General features: G+C 62.3%; 2 protein-coding genes across 11 annotated transcripts; one reads left to right on the top strand and one right to left on the bottom strand.

Annotated features, from left to right (window-relative positions):
* Positions 1 to 385: 385 nt before the first annotated feature.
* On the bottom strand, positions 386 to 12,447 carry TMEM59L (transmembrane protein 59 like). 5 transcript variants are annotated; one of them, XM_070586648.1, is made up of 10 exons: positions 12,310 to 12,447; positions 5,582 to 6,006; positions 4,589 to 4,748; positions 4,406 to 4,503; positions 3,126 to 3,278; positions 2,941 to 2,955; positions 2,436 to 2,538; positions 1,418 to 1,535; positions 1,200 to 1,317; positions 386 to 960 (listed from the first exon to the last, which is right to left on the bottom strand). In XM_070586648.1, the coding sequence occupies exons 2-10, from the start codon at positions 5,741 to 5,743 to the stop codon at positions 832 to 834; spliced, it is 1,056 nt and encodes a 351-aa protein (XP_070442749.1). In that variant the 5' UTR covers positions 5,744 to 6,006; positions 12,310 to 12,447; the 3' UTR covers positions 386 to 831. The 5 variants fall into 5 exon arrangements, with proteins under 5 accessions (XP_070442749.1, XP_070442751.1, XP_070442750.1 ...); XM_070586650.1 differs by lacking the exon at positions 12,310 to 12,447 and adding an exon at positions 10,972 to 11,206; XM_070586649.1 differs by lacking the exon at positions 12,310 to 12,447 and adding an exon at positions 7,346 to 7,700.
* CRLF1 (cytokine receptor like factor 1) lies at positions 11,853 to 22,226 on the top strand. 6 transcript variants are annotated; one of them, XM_070586645.1, is made up of 9 exons: positions 11,856 to 12,093; positions 16,658 to 16,939; positions 17,242 to 17,371; positions 17,543 to 17,712; positions 18,696 to 18,853; positions 18,921 to 19,089; positions 21,049 to 21,236; positions 21,350 to 21,392; positions 21,906 to 22,226. In XM_070586645.1, the coding sequence occupies exons 1-9, from the start codon at positions 11,982 to 11,984 to the stop codon at positions 21,917 to 21,919; spliced, it is 1,266 nt and encodes a 421-aa protein (XP_070442746.1). In that variant the 5' UTR covers positions 11,856 to 11,981; the 3' UTR covers positions 21,920 to 22,226. The 6 variants fall into 6 exon arrangements, with proteins under 6 accessions (XP_070442747.1, XP_070442746.1, XP_070442743.1 ...); XM_070586642.1 differs by having other exon boundaries at positions 11,857 to 12,093; positions 21,345 to 21,406; XM_070586643.1 differs by having other exon boundaries at positions 11,857 to 12,093; positions 21,350 to 21,406; positions 21,906 to 22,064.
* The last annotated feature ends 77 nt before the right edge of the window (positions 22,227 to 22,303 follow it).

Here is a 22,303-nt window from a genome sequence, read left to right as displayed (position 1 = left end):
AGCTCCATCCCCAAAAGAAAGGGGGATGGAAGCCAGATGGCCACAAAACTAACGAGCATCCTCTTCAAGATGTGACTGTTCATTTCACAGGAGAGACGGAGAGACGCGGGGGCGGGGGCCAGGATGGGGCATTGACCCACCCGGGCCAAGCAGGTGACACAGGTCACTTTTCCAGGGGCACCCCTAGTCAGGCGTGTGATGTGGGCTGGGCAGCAGAGGGGCTGTCCTTCCAGGTGGCAGCTGGTTCGCACCTCTTGAGCCCCGTGGAGTTCCCGGGGTTTCCCCCACCTCAGAAAGGGCCTGGGAGGCAGGGGTCATGGCCATGCTCAGGCCACTCCCTCAAGGGCAGACAGAAAGACAAACAGAGGCAGGCTCAGTCCAGACGTCTTTTATACACACACTTTATTCCTCCCAACCCCCAAGCTGCGGCCCCAGCCTCAGCGCTGCCCACAGCCTCCTCTTGAAGGGGCCTCCTCTCCTGGGGCTGGATCTCCAGAGGTGGGGTGGGGACGGGGGGAGCCCTAGCACAAGGTGGCTCCCCTGAGGCCTCAGCCCCCCAGAGAGGGGAGAGAGGAGGAAGAGGAATGTGGGGTTCAAATACTCAAGAAGCTACACAATAGAAGATGGAAGAAGCTCGCTCTAGGGAGGGGGCAGGGAGGAAGCAAGGCCAGATGTCACCCCCTAGAGACATCAGGACCCGGGGGAGAGGGGCAGGCCTGTAGAGAGAAGGATTTTGTGGGTGGAGGAGCCCAAGGATGGTCCCACCCTGGCCTGGACTCCTGAGCACAGGGCGAGGAGGCCTGAGGAACAATTCCCCAGGCGGACCGAGGCCTACAGCTTGGTGAGATCCAGCTTCAGCTTGTAGGGTGGGGGGCTGTCCCCAAAGGCGTGCGATGGGGGAGGGTACAGGGGCCAGTCTGGCTCTACCATGAAGCCTTTGTGCTGCTCCAGGGTCAGGGGCTGCAGGGGGAGGAAGGGGGGGCTCTGAGCCCGCACCCAGGCAAGGCTTCTTCCCACCCCTGATCTCAGGTCACCCTACTCGGGGTGAGTGTTTTTCCCCCCATTTCATAGGAGAGTGAAGAAACTTGCCCAGTGTCACATAGCAAGTCAGGGCTCCCTGCCTCCATGGGAGAGAGGGTGGCCCAATCCAGGACTACGGAGCCACTGTCCTCCCACCCCTCCCCCGGGGCCCTGCCCACCTGGAACTTGAGATGCTGGCCAGGTGCAGTCACCAGGGTAGAGCAGCTCAGCCACAGCATCACCAGCACGGAGAGGAAGAGGCAGCAGGCCAGGATCCAGCGAGGAAGCCCCGAGCGCCTGCCCCACCCAGCAGGTAAGTTCAGCGGCCCTAGTGGGATCAGAGAGACCCTCCTCTCCAGCCCCACCCCCGTCCCACTCCCAGGGTCCTGCCACCGACCGGGACATGCAACTGAGGAAGTCATTGTCTTGTAGCTCATCGGACTCCACCTTGGCCTTGCTGCTAGTCTTGACTCGGATCTTGGCCTTCCTCACCTTGTCCAAGGGACCTACAGGATCTGAGAGATGGGCCACTTCTCAGTGGCCTCCAGGCCTTCCACAAGAGCCAGAGCAACCATGGAGAGAAGAAAAAAGGCCAACACCTGGGGCAATAGAGCATGGAGTCGTGGAATAGATCAGAACCCTGGAGATGGACCACGGAACCCTGGAGACGAACTATGGAACCCTGGAGATGGACCAAGAAACCCTGGAGACGCACTACAGGACCCTGGAGATGGACTACAGAACCCTGGGAGATAGACCAGGAACCCAGGAGACAGATCAAGAAACCCTGGAGACGGACCAAGAAACCCTGGAGACGGACCATGGAACCCTGGGAGATGGACTATGGAACCCTGGGAGACAGACCAAGGAACCCTGGACACAGACCAGGGAACCCTGGGAGACGGACTGAGGAACCCTGGAAGACAGATGAAGGAACCCTGGGAGACGGACCAAGGACCCCTGGTTGATGGACCAAGGAACCCTGGAGTTGGACCAAGGAACCTCAGAGTTGGACCAAGGAAGCCTGGGAGACAAACCAAGGAATCCTGGGAAATAGACCAAGGAACCCTGGGAGATGGACCAAGGACTCCTAGTCAATGGACCAAGGAACCCTGGAGTTGGACCAAGGAAGCCTGGGAGACAGGCCAAGGAAGCCTGGGATATGAACCAAGGTACTCTGGGAGATGAACCAAGGAACTCTGGTTAATGGACCAAGGAACTCTGGTTGATGGACCATGGAACCCTGGGAGACGGACCAAGGAAGTTTGGGAGAAGGACCACAGAATACTGGGAGACCCAGGAACTCCAGGAGTTGAGAGAGAAATCCCAGTCCTGGAAGGTTCATTTGACAGGAGGACTCCTTATGACAGTGGAGCCACCCCTAGAAGGAGCAGTGGTCCTGGCTTGGACCTTACCTACGTGTACCTCCAAGGCCTCAGGGTGAGATCCCCGCCAGGTCACCTCTACTCGCTGCAGACGGGCCCCCTCGTGCCCTAGGGTCTCTACCACAGGCTGGGTCTAGGTCGGGAACAAGACAGCACAGAAAAGCCCTTATAAAGGCACCACTTGGCCCTGGGAAGCACCTCTCTGTGCCCCATGCAGGCTCCATCATCCCATGCCCAGCTGGCACTTAGTTCCCCTGGGGATAGGGAGAACACCCTCCCAAGGGGCTGTGGACTACGATGTCAGGGATGTTGTTCCCTGCTACTGTGGGCCCCTTGACGTATCTTGATCCTCCAGCTCCTGAAGTAAGAATGTAGGTGATCCACGCCAGGCCAGGAGAATCACAGGGATTGGCTGAGAGGTGGTCATTTGACCCAGCCAAGGCCAATCAGTTAGTCCCAACCTAGTTCAAACTCCAGAAAGGCCGTAATCTAGAGCCTTAAGCATCCACCCTGCTATCAGGAGGGAAGTGCTTGCCTGGGAATGAAGCCACTACAAAGGAAAGCAGAGTCAAGGGGTGAGGTGAGACACTGGATCCAGCTGTGCCTGAAGCTTACACATCAATGGACTTTGCATCCCATCAGCCAAGAACCAATGCCTCCCAACATCTTACCCCGACCACCCATCCACCACTCTGGTGTGGCCCCTGCCAAACTCCTCACCTGGAACACCACCACCTTCCCATTGTCAGTTTGCAGGTAGTATGTCCAAGTGGAGGAGACAAAGCCCTGGGCAGAGTTGACAAGGTCATTGCAGAGGGTGGAAAACAAGTCCAGGAGCGAGAGGGCCCCGCTTGGAGCTTCCAGGACTTTTCTCTGCAAAGGGGAGGCCCAAGGTACAGAAATGTCACCAAGGTAGGGCATTAACGAATGGGAGAGGAGCGGGGAGAATTCACTGTGATCAGAATTTACTAAGTGATTTGGGGCAACATGGCTTCATACAATGACCACAGACCTCAGTGCTGCATTTGGCTGGCTGTGTGCCCTTGGGAAGCGAATTGCCCTCTCTGAGCCCTAAAATAGGGATGATTCTCTTCCCTCATGGAGTTGCTATGAGATTTCAACTAGACAATAGTACAGCACAAGTGCCTAATATGTAGTAGCTGCTATTATTTAAAACGTCACCATCATCGTTAGGATTTTGACAGTGTCAGGAGAGAACTCGGAACAAGAAGGAACGATAGTGCAGTGGGCTTTTATGAACAGTGAAAGCCTGGAGGAGGTGGAGGAAAATAGGGGAAGGGGGGAAGAGCTTTCTGGGGGATCCCAGCCCCGGGATCTCCGGCTGTGAGGCTGGGTCCTGTGTTTTCCCCTAGTGCAGCGTTGCCTAGAGGCACTCAAGGACTATGGCGGGTGAGCAGTTATTTCTCTCAGGGGGGCGGGGGGCACTGTGTTTGTGCTTGGGAGGCTGCTCCTCCCTGAACCTCAGTTCTGAACTCTACAGATGACAGGTCATCACAAGGAAAGTGCTTAGACCAGCAGTTCCTGGCATGCAGTAGGTGCAGTAAAGTCAGCTCTGGGGCACTGAAGACGAGTAAGGTCGGGGGGGGGGGGTCACAAGCCCTGGGGGCACTGGCTTTAAATCCCACCTCTGCAGAGCCCGCCTGTGTGGCCTTGGGCAGCTGCTCCACGGGCATGAAATGGGAGTGGCACTGTCCCAGGTGCCTCCGGGTGGCATGAGAAATTTAGCACAGGCTGTGGTCAGGCCTGGACCAGGACAAATGCCTGATAAATGGTGGTTGCTTCCTGCCATTTACTCCCCAAAAGGTGGCAGGGGCAGGGGTGGCAGGAGGAGCACTTCCGACGACACAGAGATGACACTGAGGCTTGAGATGTGATACGGCTCAACAGAGGATACCCAGCAGGCCCGGAGCGCAACGGACGGATTCGGGGGCGCAGGGGGCAGGCGATGGGCCCAGGGCCACGGGTGGGAGGGCGCCCACCTTCTGCTCCTGCTCAGGCTCAGGCTCGGGGTTCTGGCTCCAGCAGCCCTCGCTGCAGGCCTGCTGCTCCGTCTCCTTCACATAGGCCTCCACGCAGGCTGTGGAAGGAGGAGGGGGTGACCAGGCGGCCCTGCCCTGCCCGGGTCTCCTCTCCCTCCCCTGACCCACCCAGCCAGCGCGCACCTGCTTCACACTCCACCTGGGTGGCGTTGGGCTTGGAGCTCCTGGCCACAAACCGGCAGATGGAGAAGAGGCGGCAGCCACGCTCACAAGCACTGATCAGGACGGCCCTGTCATACTCATGCGGGGACTCCGAGGGGTCCTCCTCCTCCTCCAGCTCCGCCTGGGAGTAGGATGCACAGTTCTCAGGCGGGAAGCACTCAGGGGGGGAGGCAGAAGATTTGCCTCCCCCTCCAAATCTGGGGAGATTGGGATGAGGTGGGGAGGCTAAGAATATTAGTAGGGGCTCTTAACTCTGAGGAGGAGAGAGGGAGAGGAGGCTTGAGAAGCGGCACGGATGCTGCAGGATGTTAGGTTTGGGCAATGGTCGGAAAACTGGGGAGGATGGAGGGAAATGCCACCCCCCACGCCAGGCTCCAGGGAGGAGGAGATTGAGGAGAATTCTCAGGCCTGAGGAAGGAGGGGGAGCTCAGAGGAGGAGGTGTTTGTCACCCTTGGGCCTGGGGAAACTGGGATTCGTCTTGCGGGGAGACGAGGGTGAGGCTATGAGTGGGGTCTGCTAAGCTACGTGGGAGGAAGGACGATGAGGAAGCCACAGGGGTGGAGGAGGAGGGGGAGGGGACGGTCAGGCCTGAGGGAGGGGGAGGTTGGGCGCCCCGAGGGTCCTTGCGCAGCAGAGTGCAGCCAGATCCCGCGAGGGGACATCAGGAGCCTCAGTCCCCGCCGCACCCTGGGGACGCCCCCCCCAACCCGGCATTCATCGGAGGAACCCGCATCCACAAATCCTACCTCATCGGAGGAAACCTCGACCCTTGGGCTCGCACCCATCGAAGGGACCCCAACCCTTCCCCCACAGGAGGGAGCCACCCTCATTTCCGACCCTTTCCCCCTGCGTGGAACCCCTGTCTCCCGTTCCCAACGGAGGGAACCGCATCCCCAGCCCCTCCCCCATCAGAGAGATCACTGGTCCTCCGGCTGGCGCCGCATGCGCTTCACCTGCGAGGGCTGCGAACCAGGGTAGCGGTCGCGGCACCGCAGCTGGCAGCTCTGCGTGTCCCCGAGCTGAGGGGCGAAGGGGTCGCGGGCGGGCGGCGCGGGGTTGGCGGGCGGAGGCTGCAGCAGCAGCAGCAGGAGCGGCATCAACGCGACCAAAGCCATGGCCGGGCCGGGCGCGAGGGGCGCGGGGGACGCCGGCTCCTGGCGGGCGTAGAGGATGCGGCGGCAGCGGCGGCGGCGGGGACCAGGTCGCTGACGTCACCCGAGCGAGGCAGCCTGGGAATGGGGGGCGGGGGAGCGGCGCTGCGGCACCGTGGAGATGCGGGCGGGGCGGGGCAGGTGGATAATGGGGCCGCCGTCTGTCCCATCGCAGTGGTGCCATGACACTTCCCTCTTGTCCGCGGGCGAGGAGATCTCAGCCAGATCTAGGGGCCAAAAGGAAACAAATAGGGTGATGAGGTGGGGGAGGGGGGTCTATTCGCCAGGGGGATCAGGGAGGGCCTCCAGGAGGAGGTGATGTTTGAGCTGGCCAAGCAGGGAGGGCAATAGAAGCAAGGGGAACAGCGAGGACCCTGAGGTGGGCAGGAGCTTGTTGGAAGAGGTGGTGGGAGGGCAGTAGGGCTGGAGCCCAGCCAGAGAGTGGAAATGGAGGGTCGTGAGGTTCGCACGTCTGCGTCACGAAAGTCCTTGGGAAGGTCTGTGGCATCCTCTCCTTTGATACCCAAGTCAGAGGGCAGGTAATTTGTGCGCAGTTCGCCTCCTTCAGGAAGCCCTCCCCGCCTGTCCGGGGCTCCCCGAGCCTCATCTCCCTCTGGCCCAGCCCTGATCCACAGACTTGGGGTATCCTGCCTCTGCCCCCCAAGACTGGGGTTCCCTCGACTCAGGCTGAGTGGGAGGGGACACAGAGGTGCAGATAGGGGTGAGGCGAGTGCTGCTAAAATTTCTCCTTCTCCTGGGAAAACTTGAGGCAACAGGGACACTTCTGGCTTCCAAAACTGCCACACTCCAAGGTGACAGACTGTAGCCCCTTGAATCTCCAGTTAGGAAGTCCCCCTAGCCTCCTCTCCGTCAGGCGTGGGAGTGGGGGCGCCCCTCTAAGCCAGAGTCCCCTGCAAAGATGTCCCCCTCTCGCTGGCGTGCCCCGCGCAGGTGCCTGCCCAGGCCGCGCCGCCGCCAGCGCATCTTGCATCGCTCCGCCCCTGCAGACCGGGCGACAGCCACGCGGGGTCGGCTGGTCAGAGGGCGCCGCAGGTTCCGGCGGAGGAGGAGGGGACCCGGGGGGGCCTGGCGTACCCCCTTCCCGGGCCGGCCGCCGCTCTTTCATCTCCGCGGCCTCCGCCGGCCCCCACGTGGCTTAATCAGGCGCGGCTGTGCCTGGAGGACCCCGAACATCTGGATCCCGGCGCAGACCCTCCCCCGCCCCGCCCCGCCCTCCCGGGCTAGGCCGCCGCGACCCTGTGGCGAGGCCTCCCGCCCGCCGTTTGCGCGAGTGCGAGGGAACCCCGCGTCTAATCCACCGCGTGCCAGGCCTGCGCCTTGGGAAACAGCCATTGGTTATAACCAATACTGTCCCCCATTTCACAGGTGGGAAACTCAGGCCCCCTCGGCTGAGCCAGAATTCAAGCCCACACATGCCGATGCCGGATCCCCGCGCGCTTAAGCCTTCCACAGTTACTGTCCTTCGTTCACGCCAAGCAAAACACTCCCCAGGGATTTTCTTGCGACAGCCCTATAAGGAAGCACTGGTAGCGTTGTCCAACTTACAGGTGAGGAAACTGAGGTTCGGGGTGGCAAAGAGAGCCGGCTCAGGTGACGAGCTAGAGAAGCATAGAGAGGCGGGCCGACTCCTGCGAAGGCTGGCGGTGGGGGCGTCGGGCATTAGAGGAATCGCTTAAGGCGCAAAAGGAAGGAAGGACATCCCGCGCCCTTTTGCGGAACGGGAAACTGAGGCCCGAGAGGTTGGGCCGCTAGCCTAGGTCGCTGGAGAGAAGGAGTGAGAGGGTTTGATTGCCGCCCACCCACCCCCCTTTCCGCTCCATGAGGCCGCTAGGGGTGGGAGCGGAAGGAGGACTTGACCCCAGCCCCCCAGGTGAGCCCCCGCGCCCCTCCTGCCGTTCCCGAGGGAGCAGGTCCAGGTGAGGGGCGGGAGGGCCGGCGGGCTGCCGGGGTCGGGTTTCAGGAAATCCGCCGACATTCCTTCGGGGCTTAAGAGGGAAAGTTGACTCGGCGCCGCCCCTCGCCCCCCCTCCACTTCCTACCCCCCGGGGCGGCCCGGACGGGGGCGGCAGGCTCGGGGCGCTGCGGCCGGCCTGGGTGTGAATCAGCGGCGGGCCCGGCGTCCGGGAAGCGGCAGCGGAGGTCAGGGCGGCCATCGGACAAGCGCCCTTTGTCCCTTGCCGCCCTCACCACGACCCCACTGACCCCCACCCCCAAGCTGGGTACAGGCTGGGGAGGAGGCACGGCACCCTGGCGCCGGCGCTTGCTGACCGTGAGGGGGAGGGGCAAGGAGCACAGTTGTGTGTCACACCCCCCCCCAACACAACTGGGCCTCCTGGAACCTGGACGTCCGGGGTTCTGCAGGGTGCAGAGGTGCAGGGAACCTAGGTCTCGGTGGCTCGGTGCAACTGGCCCTGACCCGGACTTAGGCAGCTGGGCACTTCTGAGACCCCACCTCCAGTACCTATGGGGGCTGAATTTTTTAAGTACAGAAGGCAGAAAGCTTGGGACCTGGGCATCCCAGGTCCCCAGGCTCAGCCTCCAGGGTGGAAATGACAAAGCCCCACCTTCTCCCGTGCACAGGTCCTGAAACTGGGTTCTGCTGCCAACAGCCCCATGTACCGGCCAGACCCTCACTGTCTCCAGTTCCCAGGAATACTGGCCCAGGGCACAAGGCAGCTACTACCATCCTGAGGGGCCATGAGCTCCGGGTCTCCGCATGCTTGAGGCAGCTCTGTGCCCTCCTCACTCCCACTGACTCTGTGTCCCCACGGACCCCTGAAGGTGCTGTTACCACTGCCTCCCACTGCCCCCCTCCCCGCCCCCCTGCGCCTGCTGCCCTGTCAGTGCTCTGGAATTACGCAGGGAGCTGGGGCTGGAGCGTCTCCCACCAACCTAGTCCTTAGGCGCAGAGCGTGAAAGACTGAGGAGGAGCCGCTCCCCCAGCACAAGTGGGGCCCTCCCTCCATCTGCCCCCTTGGTACATTCCCAGCCACCTTCAAGGACTTCGGTCAATATTTGCCATAAGTTCCTTCAACGCTGGTTACCCTTCCTGCGCAAAGAGGTGGTGCGACCGGAGAGGAAGGGGTTAAGCCACTGGGAGCTCCTGGGGCAGGGAAGGGTACACTTTGGGGTCAAATCTCTTTCTTTAAAGTCAAAGGTATGGGGTAAAGGTCACTCAGAGAACAGAGGGCACACTCAAGGGCTGGGCAGAACTGGGAAATCCAAATGATCCATACCCTTCTATGGATAAGGACCAGAGAGGGGTGGCTACCGGCTTGAGTCACACAGCATGTCTGGGGCATGGGCCTCGTTGGGACCCCAGGCAGCATGATTCGCTGGGACTGTTTTGTTGATATTTGGGGGGACTGAGAATTCTCCATCCTTTCTTTTACAAATGTTCATTGAGCTCTTCTCCTGCGGCCCTCACTGGGCCCAGCACTGGGTCCTAATGGCTCTCAGAGTGCTTGCTGTCTAAAGAAAATTAGTAGCAAAAGAAAGATGACGTTGGAAGAGCTGTGTTACAAAGGCAATTTTAAAAAGTGAAAGGGTTAGAGGATGCATGAGAAGGGTGGGGGAGTCCTCCGAGAAGGTGACACGACCTGTGACCTGATGGAAGAGAAGGTGCAAACGGGGGGGGGGGGGGGCAGATCTGAGGGAACTGCCTCTCTGCAGAGGGAACAGCAAATGTGCAAAGACCCAGCGATAGTAACAAGTCTGATGTGTTTGAGGAAAGGGGGCTGCAGTGGCTGGAGCGGTGAGGGAAGGGGGGGGCGCAGAGAAGACCCGCTTTGCTTCTTTTAAAAGCTCCCTCTGCCTGCTGTGCAGACAAGGGCAGGAGCCCTGTCACGGAAGCCCAGGAGGAGGCCGGTGGCCTCCCGGGGGGAGGTGGTGAGGCCTGGACCCAGCTGGGGCGGGGAGAAGGGGTCAGAATCGCAGAATGAGGATGTGTTTTGGAATCAGAGCCAACAGAATTTGCTGATGGATTGGACGTGGGGGATGAGCGAGGGAGACAGATATCACATGTGCCTCCAGGTCTCCGGGCCTGAGCACCTGGGTGGATGGTGGAGCCTCTTCCCCAGACTGGGGAGTGACTGGGGGAAGAGAAGAGATTGGGGGGAAAAATATCAAGATTTTGCTCCAGAAGGCTGAAGTTCTCCAGGAGGGAGTCAGACGTTGCGAGGCAGGGGTGGTGGGGGAGGATGGCACATAACCTGGAAACACACTTCTGGCCAAGAACTGCCACCTCAACTTAACCCTCTGGACCACCTGGCAGCTGGGACTATGGCCTTATTTTTCAGAGGTGACAAACTGAGGCCTGGGGACCACCTCTGCTCCAAAGAACACACCCCCAGTGCCCAGGGCTATGCTAAGCACTTAGACTGTGGAGCCGTCTGCTGCACTGAATCTTCCCACAGAAGCCCTAGCTGGCTCCGCTGTGCGGGAAGGAAACCGACCCAGAGGCCTGCTCGGCCCTGGTGAAGTTGCACACCCCTCCAGGGCTTTACTCTCCCCTCACAAACTCATCTGTAGTCCAGACTAGCCGGAGGTGCGCAGAGCCCCCAGGATCCGGTCCTTCAAGCTGCTTTTCTGACCGTCTCGGGTGTGTGTTAGGGACCCAAGTAGCAGCGATGGAGGGTAGCCTGGAGCAAAGGAGGTGGGCATTCCTGAGGCCCCTCAGCCACTTTCCCCCTTGGCTGGTTAGGGACACAGAGGGAGGGGCAGTTCTCTAAGGGAATCTCTGGAAGGAGGAGTTAGAGCCCTTCCTCTCTCAGGGCTGGCGGCGAGGGGCAGGGCTGGGACTCAAACTGCAGGGCAGAAGGCGCCCCGGAACTCTCATTTCAGGCCCCCTCCACCTCAGCCTGGGAGGCCAGGCGTCCTTTTATCGCGGGCGCCTGAATCGGGTGGGGGCCCGAGAGGAGGGAGATGAAGCGTCCGGGCCGGGAGGGGTCCCGAAAGCCAAGCAGTGGCCAAAAATAATAACATGGAGAAGGATCCCTGCGCAAGAAAAGGAAGATAAACTATGCGTCGCTCGGGGCAGCCGGCGTTACCTGGAGTCGGCGGGCGGCGGCCGCCGGAGCAATTACTCACTGCGTGGCGCACCCCACCCGCGGGCCGCTGAGCGGATTTTTCCGTGGGGGGGTGTCAGTGAGTGCGGAGGGGGGCCTCCTTACCGCTCTCCTGAGAATCCCTCCTGCCCGCGTATGGGACCTGCGCAGGCCCCCGTCTCCGCTCCCACGAGGGCTCATTTCTCCCAGTCGGCCCACGCGAGAGCTCCCTCCTGAGGCCCCCGAGCGCCCCCGAAGAACCTCAGCCCCGTCCCGCTCGAAGAGGACAGCTGAGGCAGGGCGAGGGCCTGGGGACTCCGTGCCTTCCAGCTTTTTCTCCGTCTTTCCCTCCAGCAAAGCCTGGGGCTGAGGCTGCGCAAGGAGGACCGAGGAGAGGCGGGATGAAGTGGGAGGGGGAGAGCTGGGTTGAGACCCGGGGGACCCGCGCGCCCAGGGCGTGGGGCAGGAGCGGGGGGGGGCGACTTTCAGGTCCCTGGGGAGAAAGGGGGGCTGGAGATGGGAGCAGGCGGGGCTCAGGGACCGCTCAGTGGGGGGGGCGGGGGGGGGCGGGGCCAGAGCTGGGGTGGGGGCCGAGACCGAGGATTTGGCGGGGAGGAGTGGGCCAGGGCTGGGGGCCGCAGGGAACACTGAAGGGGCACAGAGCAGAGGTACAGGGAAGTGGGCGGGGGTATGGACAAGGGATTGGGGGCTCCGGGTCCCAGATTGGGGCTGGGGAACCTGGAGCTGGCGGGGTTGGAAAAGGAGGTCTCAGGTCGGTAGGGGTTGAGTGGGGGGGTTCTGGGCCGCGGGACAGGGAGCACGCGGTGCGCGGCGGGGCGGAGGCCGGACGGGTGGGGCCGCGGTGCCCGCGGGCGGGCGGGCGGCGGGGAGGCCGGTGCGGGGCCTGCCGCCCCCCCCCCCGCCCCCTGTCCCGGGCCGGGCCGGGCCGGGGGCGGGACCGGGCGGGGCCAGCAGCGCATTAGCGCCTTGTCAATTCGGCTGCTCAGACTTGCTCCAGCCTCCGCGTCCGCGCCCAGCGACGTGCGGGCTGCCTGGCCCGCGCCCTCCCGCACCCGACCCGCGCCCTGAGCCGCCGCCGCCGCCGCCCGCTGCGCGACCCCGGCAGCGCCGGCCCCATGCCCGCCGGCCGCCCGGGCCCCGCCGCCCAATCCGCGCGGCGGCCGCCGCCGCCGCTGCCCCTACTGCTGCTCTGCGTCCTCGGGGCGCCGCGAGCCGGATCAGGAGCCGGTGAGTACCGGCGCCCTGCTCTCCCCTTCCCTCATGGGCTGAAAGCTTGCGCCCCAGGGGCAGCCGCGGGGGGAGGGGGCGCAGGCGCCACCTGGACGGCCCGGGAACAAAGGAAGGCGCCCCCGGCGCGGCCCTCGGGGCACCCTCACCTGCAGGGCGCACGACGCCGCAGTCCCCGGGCCGAGGGTCCGGCTTTCGCTCCCGAGGCCTTCTTACCTGGGCCGCCGGGCCGAGGACGCCCGGTCCGGGGCGGCCTGGAACCCTCTGCACGCTGGGACGAGGCGGGCGCACGCGACAGCGTCCGAGGACTCGGAGTTGCGGAGACCGTAGGGCACCGCTCTCGGGCGGGGGCGCACGCAGTAGGCGCGCTGGGTGCCGGCCCCGAGCGGGCCCCCCCGGGTGGAGGGATGAGCCCCGCGAGGAAGGCGGGGCGGGAGGGGGGCCGCTCTGGCCGCCTGGCGCGCGGCCCGGGGTCCCCGGGGACGCGCCTCTCCGCGGGCCGGCGCCGCCGCCCTCCCCCGGCGGGACACCGCGCGGGGGTCCTCGGAGTCCCCGCCACCGGCAACGCTCCGAACCGTTCCGGGCCACGCCGCGCTGGGCTGGAAGCCTCCAGCGAGACAAATCTTTGTGAGAGAGTGGGTGAGAGGGAGACGGAGCAGGAGCCAGCGAGTCCGGGCACCGCGGGGCCCAGCCGTGAGTGGGGGGAGCTCACTGGGAACCCACAGCTCGGCAGGCCGGGACCCCTGCCCTCTCGGGAGGTCCGGGCCTCCGGCACTTTCCGGCCCCCCACCCGATGCACACCCCCGCCAGCACACCGTCTCCACATCCAGACCCGCTCTGGGACACACCCAGAGACACACAAAGACTCACACTGGCTTGTGGCCCGTCACCCTCACCCTCAGACTTGCGCACACTGCATCCCAGATGCACATTCGCACACCATCAAGGCACACACACACATTCCATCCCTGACACACATACACTCGTGGTCACACACTCAATCGGAGGGGGAAGCAACCCAGGGGCATGCACGCAGGCACAGCATGCCCGGAACATCCACAGTCCCTCCATGCACCCTGTCCAGGTGCACAGGTCACCTGGGCGGGCACACACTATGCCCCAGGCCAACCTGCACTGCACGGAGCTGGTGCAGGCTCCTGCGATGCTCCTCCAGAAAGGGCAGGGTCCGGGCACCCCCTGGGGGCACTTGCCAAAAGCCCAGCATGCCCGACGCGCCTGGGCAGGTGAGGGGCTGTGCCGGGCCCTCCCAGGTTCCTGACAGCTCTGCCAGGCTGTGGGTAGTGCCTGTGAATGCCACTGTTAGTGATGCTTTGTTTCCCAGCCTGTAGAGCAGCAGGCGAAGGTAGTGGGGGGGCGATTGCTGTGCGTGTGTTTTTTCCTTTAAGGGGGAAGAAATTAAATAAGATTCTCACACCTCCGCAATATGTTTCTACTTATGGTGTGTCTTAGCACCTGACCAGCAGGCGAGTGGGTCGTAAAGTGTCTGCAGGTACCAGCGGGACAGGAGATGGGGACCCTCATGAGGACCCCAGGATGGAGGCCACCCTCCTCCTTGCCTGTAGAGAATCTCACACTTTTCCCTTTTAAAACACATGGTGTCCTTTTAATAACGGCGGTGGCTCCAGATTGGGAAGCGGGGAGGAAAAAACTTTTAAAGGCCCCAGCTCTGCGGGAAAGGCAGGAGGCAGGGAGTGAAGGGGGGGAGGGTTGTCTACAAGCCTGGCCAGGGATCTGCTTCTAGGAGGCCCCCCAAACCAGGCCAAGGGTTCCCCCAACCTCAGTGGGCTGCTGCTTCTCCTGGCCTGGAATGTTTGCACCCCGGTTTCAGGCTCCTGGGCCCATTGTTTGGGGAGGCCTGGAGGGAGTGTGGAGCCAGCCGGACCCCCAGGGTAGGGAGCAGCTGTAATCCTCAGCGTCCCAGGCAGGCCCTCTGGCCCTCGTGATCTCTCGCACTCATCTCCCCAGCAGGTAGAACGGCCATTCCTCCCACTCTGTGGAGGAGGAAACTGAGAACAGGACAGGGGAAGCCACTGGTCCAGGTGCTCCAGCTGGGATCGGCACCCACGTCCCGGGAGGAGAAGGCTTCCTTCTGACCTTTCCTGCTGGAGCTGGAGGGGGGACTGGCCTGTCCAGGCCCGCCTGGCCTTGCCTTCTCGCCCCGTCCCCCGCCCGGCCCCGGGAGGGCAGCTGCAGCTGCTGGCAGGCGGGCCACGCCATCCCAGGCCAGGCGGGTGTGGCCAAGGGGCAGTGCCCCCCAGCCAGGACCCCCCAGAGAGTCCCTTCCTGGCCAGGCTGTAGCAGTGGGTAGGGGGGCAGGAGGGGCATGACCCATCCCCGGAGGGTTGAGTGGTCCTGGGGTCTGGGCACCCCTGGCAGTGCCTCCCACCCTGCTGGGGGGGCCCAGGCAGGAAGCGGTGGGTGGGCCTGGGCAGAGACGCTGGCACGCCCGAGTTCATGCCGAAGGAATTCCGAATTAGCGGGCGGCTGGCTGCCTGGGACCTCCGGGGCGGCCCCCTGGCCCCCCGCCCCCCGCCGCCCCCGCCTCCTCGGCTCTGGCCCGCTCATCCGGCTCCTTCGCACGGACGTTGAGACCTCCAGCGAGCCCTGGGCCAAGCCCCAACGCAACTGCGATCCCAGGCTCCAGCAAGACATGGCCCTCAAGCCAAGTTTGCCCCGGAAAATCGTCAAGGCCGGCCCCAGGAACCGTGTCCACCCCACCTCACCCATCTAGGGAAGTGAGGGCCGGCACAAGGCCACCGCTAGCATTCAAGGGGCCTCCCAAGGGGCCAGGATGACCCTGTCCTTGGCTGCCATCTCAGGGAAGCTGGGCTGCCCTCGCCCCCTGCCCCCATGCAGTCCCTCTTTACAGCTGCCTGGGGATCCTTTTAAAATGTAAATCCCTCCCCTGTTCAGAACCCTGCAATAACTCCTCCCTGCACATCAGACCCTTGCCAACCTCCCAGACCTTATCTCATACCTGCCCCAGGACCTTTGCACTTGCTGCTCCCACTGCCTGGACACTCTCTCCTAGATATTTTCATGGCTATTTCTTTCATTTTATTCGTCTCAGCTCAGATGCCACCTCCTCAGACAGGCCTCCTAGGCCATTGAGCTACCACCACTGACTTGTGCTTTCCTTTCTCTCTCATTTATTCTCTTAGATATTTATTTCTTTTTTTCCTGCTGCTCCCTTGGATTCAAGGCCCACAAGGGCAAGAATCTAGATACAAAGGGTGTCTTGGTCAGCATTGTGCCCCCAGCTCCTGGCAGACTGTAGGTGCTCCGTGTGAATGAATTAATGAGCGAAGGAGTGCCTGAGTCCCACACCGCTCTTGGTGGAGGGAGAGACCCCTTCCCAGAGGCTCAGAGAAGTAGGATGACTGGACCAGGCTTCCACAGTGAGATGGGGGCCTTCGAACCCAGGTCAGCCTGGCTGAGAGGTCCCACAGCGTTGTCCTTGAGGCAACATTTGCGTTCCTTTCAAACAACTCCACATGGCTGATACCATGACATCCACTTCCCAGATGGGGAGACAGACTCAGAGAGGCCGTCATGGGCTTAAACTGTGCATCCCCTCCCCCTTCTCTGAGGCTTGGTTTCTCCTTGGCTTAAAAAACAGGCTCCTCTCAGGCTCTGCTGTCCAGAAGGGGAAGCCCTGGGCTGCCTCAGCAGCAGGCAGGTGGGAGGGTGTCATCATGGCAAGCCCAAGGCCCCTGTGCCCAACACCCCACTCGCACACAACCCCGCTCAGGATGCCACGTCCCACCTGACCTTCACCATGGCCCCGAGGACCGCGAGCTTTCCTGTTCTCGTTTTGCAGATCAGGAAAACTGAGTGGAGGGAAAGCTCAATGAGGCCAAGTCCCTTGGGATGGGGCTGGGGGCCTAGAGCTCGCCACAGCCACCCTCAGTTCCAGTGGCTGCGCAGAACAGAACTTTGGAGACTGACAAATCTGGGTTTAAATAGTGTGTCCTTCTCTCACTCAGTGACCTTAGGACTTGATCTCTTAGAGCCTCGGTTTTTTCATCTGTAAAATGAGCAGGATTCTAGTAGGGACGAGGGCAGCTCTTTTTAGAAGCATCTCTCCTCACAGAGACACCTGCTACGTGTGAGGTTCTGGGGGTATCAGAGAAAGAACTCACAATCTGTTATTTCTAATTGCCAAAAATAAAGTGAAATGAAAAACAAAGAAAAAAGCAGAGTGTAGTGGTGGTTGGAACTGTGTGCAAAGCACGAGTGGCTTGGATCTGAGTGGGCGTTTATGCCTGCGGTTTGTAACCACTCAGAGAGCCTTGAGCAAGGCAGTGATGAAGTGACTTGGAAGGACCAGTGTTGTGGAATCAGACAGTCCTGGGGCTGAATCTCAGCTTTGCCACTAACCTTGGGCAGTTAATCGAGCCTCAGTTTCCTTATTTGTAAGTGGGGGGGGGCATTAATAAGCAGCTCCTCTCCAGGACTGCCATGAGTCCTGGAGATCCCAGCATGGTGGGAGGCTCAGGGTGGCTCCAGCCCAGGCCTGACAGGCGCTCCTTTCTGACCCCAGACACGGCTGTGATCAGCCCCCAGGACCCCACGCTCCTCATCGGCTCCTCCCTGCAGGCCACGTGCTCAGTGCACGGGGACCCGCCAGGGGCCACTGCCGAGGGCCTCTACTGGACCCTGAACGGGCGCCGCCTGCCCCGCGAGCTCTCCCGAGTGCTCAACGCCTCCACTCTGGCCCTTGCCCTGGCCAACCTCAACGGATCCAGGCAGCAGTCGGGGGACAACCTCGTGTGCCACGCCCGTGACGGCAGCATCCTGGCCGGCTCCTGCCTCTATGTTGGCCGTAAGTGGGCCCCTAGGATGCCCAGGGGTAGCTCTTGGGAGCACAGGGGCATGAATCATGGGCCCCCTGGCCTGGGGCTGAAGGGTGGACACGCTGGCTCAGGCTGAGAGGTACAGGCTGCTGTGGAGGAATGAGCGCCTGGAGCCCACCCATCCTCAAGAGAGCCGTGCAGACAGTTCCGCCAACAGCCACTCTGCCCACCCTATGTCCACTCCGAGGTGGGGGCCTGGCTGGCGGCCAGGAGCTCCTGTACCTGTCCACAGCCAGTCCAGACCCTCAGCCCCCTGCACCCCCTTCCTCAGTGCCCCCAGAGAAACCCTTCAACATCAGCTGCTGGTCCAAGAACATGAAGGACCTGACATGCCGCTGGACGCCGGGGGCCCAAGGGGAAACCTTCCTTCACACCAACTATTCCCTCAAGTACAAGCTGAGGTTCGTGGTAGCCCTCGGGTGACGTGTGTTCCAGCCTGGCTCTGTGGCCTTGACAAAGCCAGCCCTCTCTAAGTCCCGGTGTCCAGTCTGCACTCTGGGGCTGCCGTGGGGATGTCTGGGGGCCCAAAGGGACCCTCACGTGTCCTCGCCCCCTCCCTCCCGCCCCTGCAGGTGGTACGGGCAGGACAACACATGTGAGGAGTACCACACGGTGGGACCTCACTCCTGCCACATTCCCAAGGACCTGGCTCTCTTTACCCCCTACGAGATCTGGGTAGAGGCCACCAACCGGCTGGGCTCAGCCCGCTCCGATGTGCTCACACTGGACATCCTGGATGTGGGTGAGGACCGCCCCGAGGGCCAGCCTGGCTCATCAGGGATCCTGCCTGCTCTCAGCCCAGCTGTGCTTGCTGCTCTGGGTCCTACCCTGCTGGCTGGGACAGGGAGGAGCTAGGCATCCACCCATTTGTCCCCAGCCCCCTGAAGCAGCCAGTATACCCCCACTCTGCGGAGAACACCTGGCCTGGCCGCCTCCCCCTCGGCAGCCCAGGTGTGCGGGAGGGGGCCCCAGGGAGCTGGGAGGGGGCGCCCAGGTCGGGAGGCGCCCCAGGAAGCAGCGGCCTGGAGCTGGGGGGGTGCAGGCGGGAGGCAGGAAGTGGATGATCTGCGAGCAGAATTGGGCCTAATCTAATTAGGGTGTTTCTCAGCCCCAAGCAAGCCTGTGCCTTAACCCTTTCGGCCCCTCACCAAGGCCTCAGGGGGAGAGGCCAACCCTCCCTGCTGCCCACAGGGCTCCCAGCAGGATCCCCGGAAGGCTGGTCGTCACCCCCCAGCCTGCTGCCTGCCTTGTTTCTGTAAGTCCTAAGGCTGCCGCGGACACGTTCTAAGCCTCAGTCGTCCCTCTGCCCCCAGCAAGGCTGCCGTATTGAGGACCTCCGGAAAGTAGGAGGGAGCCGGAGGCAGGCCGCAGGGGGTCAAGGAGAGTTCCCCGGGGCATCTGGCAGCCTGACCGCCCCCCTCGCCTCCAGGGCATGATAGTAACAGCCCCGTGGCCTGGCGGCATCTGCTGTCACACAGCTCCCTGCAGGGAGGGGTAGGTTCTGACATTACAGAGGATAATGGTGATAACAGCCTTTATTAACTGAGTGCTTCTAGGAGCTGAGTGGTTCCCGAATATGATCGAATGTCATCCACCCATCCTGAGGTGGGAGGGGGCAAACAGAGGCAGGTGCCGCCTAAGCCACATGCTCTGGGATTTGAACCCAGACATGGGCCAACCAGGTCTGAGGACAGCCCGCTGACTAAGCCCTGCCCCGCCCCTCAGTGACCACCGACCCCCCGCCCGACGTGCACGTGAGCCGTGTCGGGGGCCTGGAGGACCAGCTGAGCGTGCGCTGGGTGTCACCGCCTGCCCTCAAGGACTTCCTCTTCCAAGCCAAGTACCAGATCCGCTACCGGGTGGAGGACAGCGTGGATTGGAAGGTGCCCGCCCCCTCCCCCTCCCCCACCCCGACCCCGCCCGACCTCTGACTCTGCCCCTGCCGCCCAGGTGGTGGACGACGTGAGCAACCAGACCTCGTGCCGCCTGGCCGGCCTGAAGCCCGGGACAGTCTACTTCGTGCAAGTGCGCTGTAACCCCTTCGGCATCTATGGCTCCAAGAAGGCAGGGATCTGGAGCGAGTGGAGCCACCCCACGGCCGCCTCCACCCCCCGCAGCGGTGAGGACCCCGACAGGGCTGGGTGGTGTGGGGACCAGCCCCAAACAGCCCGGGCTTCTGTTTCCTTGTTTCCTCCCAGAGAGCAGAGGGCTCAAATTGGTGGCCCCAGGGGCGGAAAATGGCCCCTGGATCTATTTTCTCTGGTCTGTCATTTGAAAAAAAAAAGTTTGATCTACTTGCAGACACTTAAAAACAGGACGTTTTAACACAAATATCCTAGATTCCCTAGAAAAATTGTCTAGAAAATCTAACAGCATATAGCCAGCATCAGCCCCATCAGCAAAGACCACGCCTTAATTCAGGGCTCTCACTCTAGTTGCCTCGTCCCCACCTAGCTCGTTTCACCCACCTCTACCACTCCCCAGCCCCTAAGGGCAAGTGAGGTTGAGACCCCTACTTCTGAGGCCAATTGGCTGCCAGCTCTCCCTCTGATGGGCCTCAGTTTCCCCTTCTGATCAAGGTAGGCAGATGGGGATGATCAGGGGCCTGGGTCTGACTCCCCTTGTGGTCTGGGGTTTCTCTAAGACCATGGACCTCTGTTCTCTGCCTTGCGAAATGGTGTGAAATCTGTTGCCTGAAATGTCTGGCCTCAGCTTCCCCATCTGGAACATGGGGATGACAGTCATGCCTGCTCAGGCGGTTGTGAGGGTTAGATGAGGGAACCCACGGAAAGTGCCATCATGGTGGGCACCACCTAAGTGTTTGCAGGTAGCAGTTTTGAGGCTCTCATCCCCTGCTCCCCCCATGGTTTCACCCCAAAGGAGGCCCCCTTTTCTCAGGTGAGGACCCTGTGGCCCCAGGAGGTTCAGCCAGCCCACAAGGTCACACAGGGATCTGAACTCAGTTCACTGGAACTCCAGGCCCACGCTCATGGGATGACGGGGAAACCGAGGCCCAGAGAGGGACCCAGAGCCAGGGAGGGGCAGAGCCGGGCTCTAGCCAGCTCCCGAGCCCCCAGCTCGGGCCCCTCCAGGTTTGGGGGTAGGCGGGAGCTAGCACCGGGGAGGGGCCTGAGCTTTGGCCCCTGTTCGTGCCCAGCACCTGCGATTCTTGCACAGGAGCCAGCAGGCGGCTGCGTCCATCGGGGAGGCTGAGGAGGCCGGGGGAGGCCGGCAGGGGCGGTGGGGGCTGTGCCAGGGCCTGTCAGCGGGTCCCCGGTGTTATTTATGAAGTGAGGCCGATGTCCTTATCCGCCGGCCTGCTTGGGGCTGGCTGCGGACCGTGGCTGGACCCACAGGCCAGCCTCCCATCTGGTCCTCCTGGCCCACTCCTGATCCCACCGGCTCGTGCTCTCAGGCCTGTCCTGTGGACTGTCCCCTTCCTTCAGTGTCTCCTCACACTTTCCTCTCTTTGTCTCTCTGTCACTCTCTTCCTATGTCTTTCTGTCTTTCTGCCTTTCTTGGTTTTTGTGTCTCTCCACCCCCAGGGTCTCTGGCTGCCCTGCTCCTGCCCTGTCTCCATCTTGCCCTTTTTTTCGATCTCTTGTCCCTCTGCATCTCCTTGGTTGCCCTCCATCGCTTCACCCTCCCTGCATCTCTCTTGTCCCCATCTCTCAATCTCTGCCTCTCTCTATCCAGCTTTCTCTCCTCAGCGTCTCTCTCCCTTTCTCTGACCCCTGCTCTGTCTCTGCGTCTCACCCCTCCAGCCCTGGCCTCTCTCCTTCGCCCCCCTCCCTTCCACTCACACCTGGCTCAGGCCACAGGAATCGGGTTCCTGGAGGAGATGTGGAGGAGGAGCCCCTTTCTTCTCCTACCCTCCATCTCTTCGGGGGCGCAGCTGGGCTGCTATGCTGGGCCGTGGAGAGGACCTCGTCCCAGAGAAACGTGGAGGGAGGTGCCCGAGGGGAATGCGGTCCCCCCCCCCCCCCCGCCCCCGCCCGACGCCGGGGAACCTCCCTCTCCTGCCCGCGCGCGCCCTCTGCCGGGCGCGCACTGACGCTGCCGCTCCGCCCCCCATCAGAGCGCCCGGGCCCGGGCGGCGGGGCGTGCGAGCCGCGGGGCGGCGAGCCGAGCTCGGGGCCGGTGCGGCGCGAGCTCAAGCAGTTTCTGGGCTGGCTCAAGAAGCACGCATACTGCTCGAACCTCAGCTTCCGCCTCTACGACCAGTGGCGAGCGTGGATGCAGAAATCGCACAAGACCCGCAACCAGGTAGGAAGGAGGGACCGGCGGGAGAGGGCTGGAGGGGCGGGGGCAGGGAGGAAAACGGGAAGGGGAGGGAGGTCCGCAGCCCCCGGACACTGCCTCCTTCCTTCCAAGCACAGGACGAGCGGATCCTGCCCACGGGCAGACGCGGCGCGGCGAGAGGTAACGGGGCCCAGGTGGGCAGGCAGGCAGGGAGGGAGACCGGGGCCCCTTCAGGTGGCCACAGGCCGTGCCCCGCCCCCCCAAGACCTCAGTCTTAGAGTTGTTGAGATGGAATCCCCTCCTCCATCTCTTATTTATCAACATTTACCCGACACCTGCTGTGTGCCTGGCCCTGTGGCCTTCAGCCTAGTAAGAGCGTCTGACACCCTGAAAGTGTCCAAAGTGGAATGTCATCCTCAGATGAATGGACATACTCTCCCCGGTTAGCATGTATGAGCGCCTACTGCATGCTGGCCCTGTGCCAAGCGCTTTACCTGCAGGACACCCCCTGGGATGGATAGGTATTCTTACTTCTCAGATGGGGGAAACCAAGGCCCAGGGATGGGCAGTACCCTACCCAAGGCCACCCAGCTTAAAGTGGCATGGCCAGGACCTGAACTAGTGCCTCAACTGCTCTGTGGTGCTGGCACCTCCCAGACTTCCCGCTTAGCCTGGCTTCCCTTCTACCCGCAGGTCCTGCCAGATAAGCTGTAGGAGCTGGGGCCACCCTCCCTGCCTCATGGAGACCTGGGGGCTGCACCCAGACTGGGGGTCACCTCTGTACCCTCACCTCAGGGCACCCAAGCACCCTCAGCAGCAGCTGGGGTGGGTGCCCTGGTTCCGAGGGCCACGACAGCTCTGGCCTCCATGTGAGGCCACCCTTGGGTGCACCCTAGTGATGGTGGGCTGATTTGCCCAGAACCCTGGCCAGGGCTGGGGGTAAAATGGAGTTATTACTTCCCCCTACCCAGGACCCCTCCAGAGTCTTTTTAAATAAATGAGCTATTTAGGTGCCCTGATTGTGAAGGTGAGTTTGGGGCTGGAGTGGGAGCAGTAGGGTTTTGGGGAGGCATGAGGAATCTTAATGATCC

This window comes from Equus przewalskii, chromosome 20 (genome assembly GCF_037783145.1).
Source record: "Equus przewalskii isolate Varuska chromosome 20, EquPr2, whole genome shotgun sequence".
NCBI lineage: Eukaryota > Metazoa > Chordata > Mammalia > Perissodactyla > Equidae > Equus > Equus przewalskii.
This window is presented reverse-complemented; position numbering and strand designations above follow the sequence as displayed.

Coding starts and splice junctions, on each gene's coding strand:
- CRLF1 (XM_070586646.1), top strand. CDS start 11,982: ATGCCCGCCGGCCGCCCGGGCCCCGCCGCCCAATCCGCGCGGCGGCCG. Junction 12,094..16,657: donor GCGAGCCGGATCAGGAGCCG/GTGAGTACCGGC, acceptor TTCTGACCCCAG/ACACGGCTGTGATCAGCCCC. Junction 18,854..18,920: donor AGGACAGCGTGGATTGGAAG/GTGCCCGCCCCC, acceptor CCTGCCGCCCAG/GTGGTGGACGACGTGAGCAA.
- TMEM59L (XM_070586648.1), bottom strand. CDS start 5,743: ATGGCTTTGGTCGCGTTGATGCCGCTCCTGCTGCTGCTGCTGCAGCCT. Junction 4,504..4,588: donor CCAGGTGGAGTGTGAAGCAG/GTGCGCGCTGGC, acceptor CTCCTTCCACAG/CCTGCGTGGAGGCCTATGTG. Junction 961..1,199: donor GCCAGCATCTCAAGTTCCAG/GTGGGCAGGGCC, acceptor CTCCCCCTGCAG/CCCCTGACCCTGGAGCAGCA.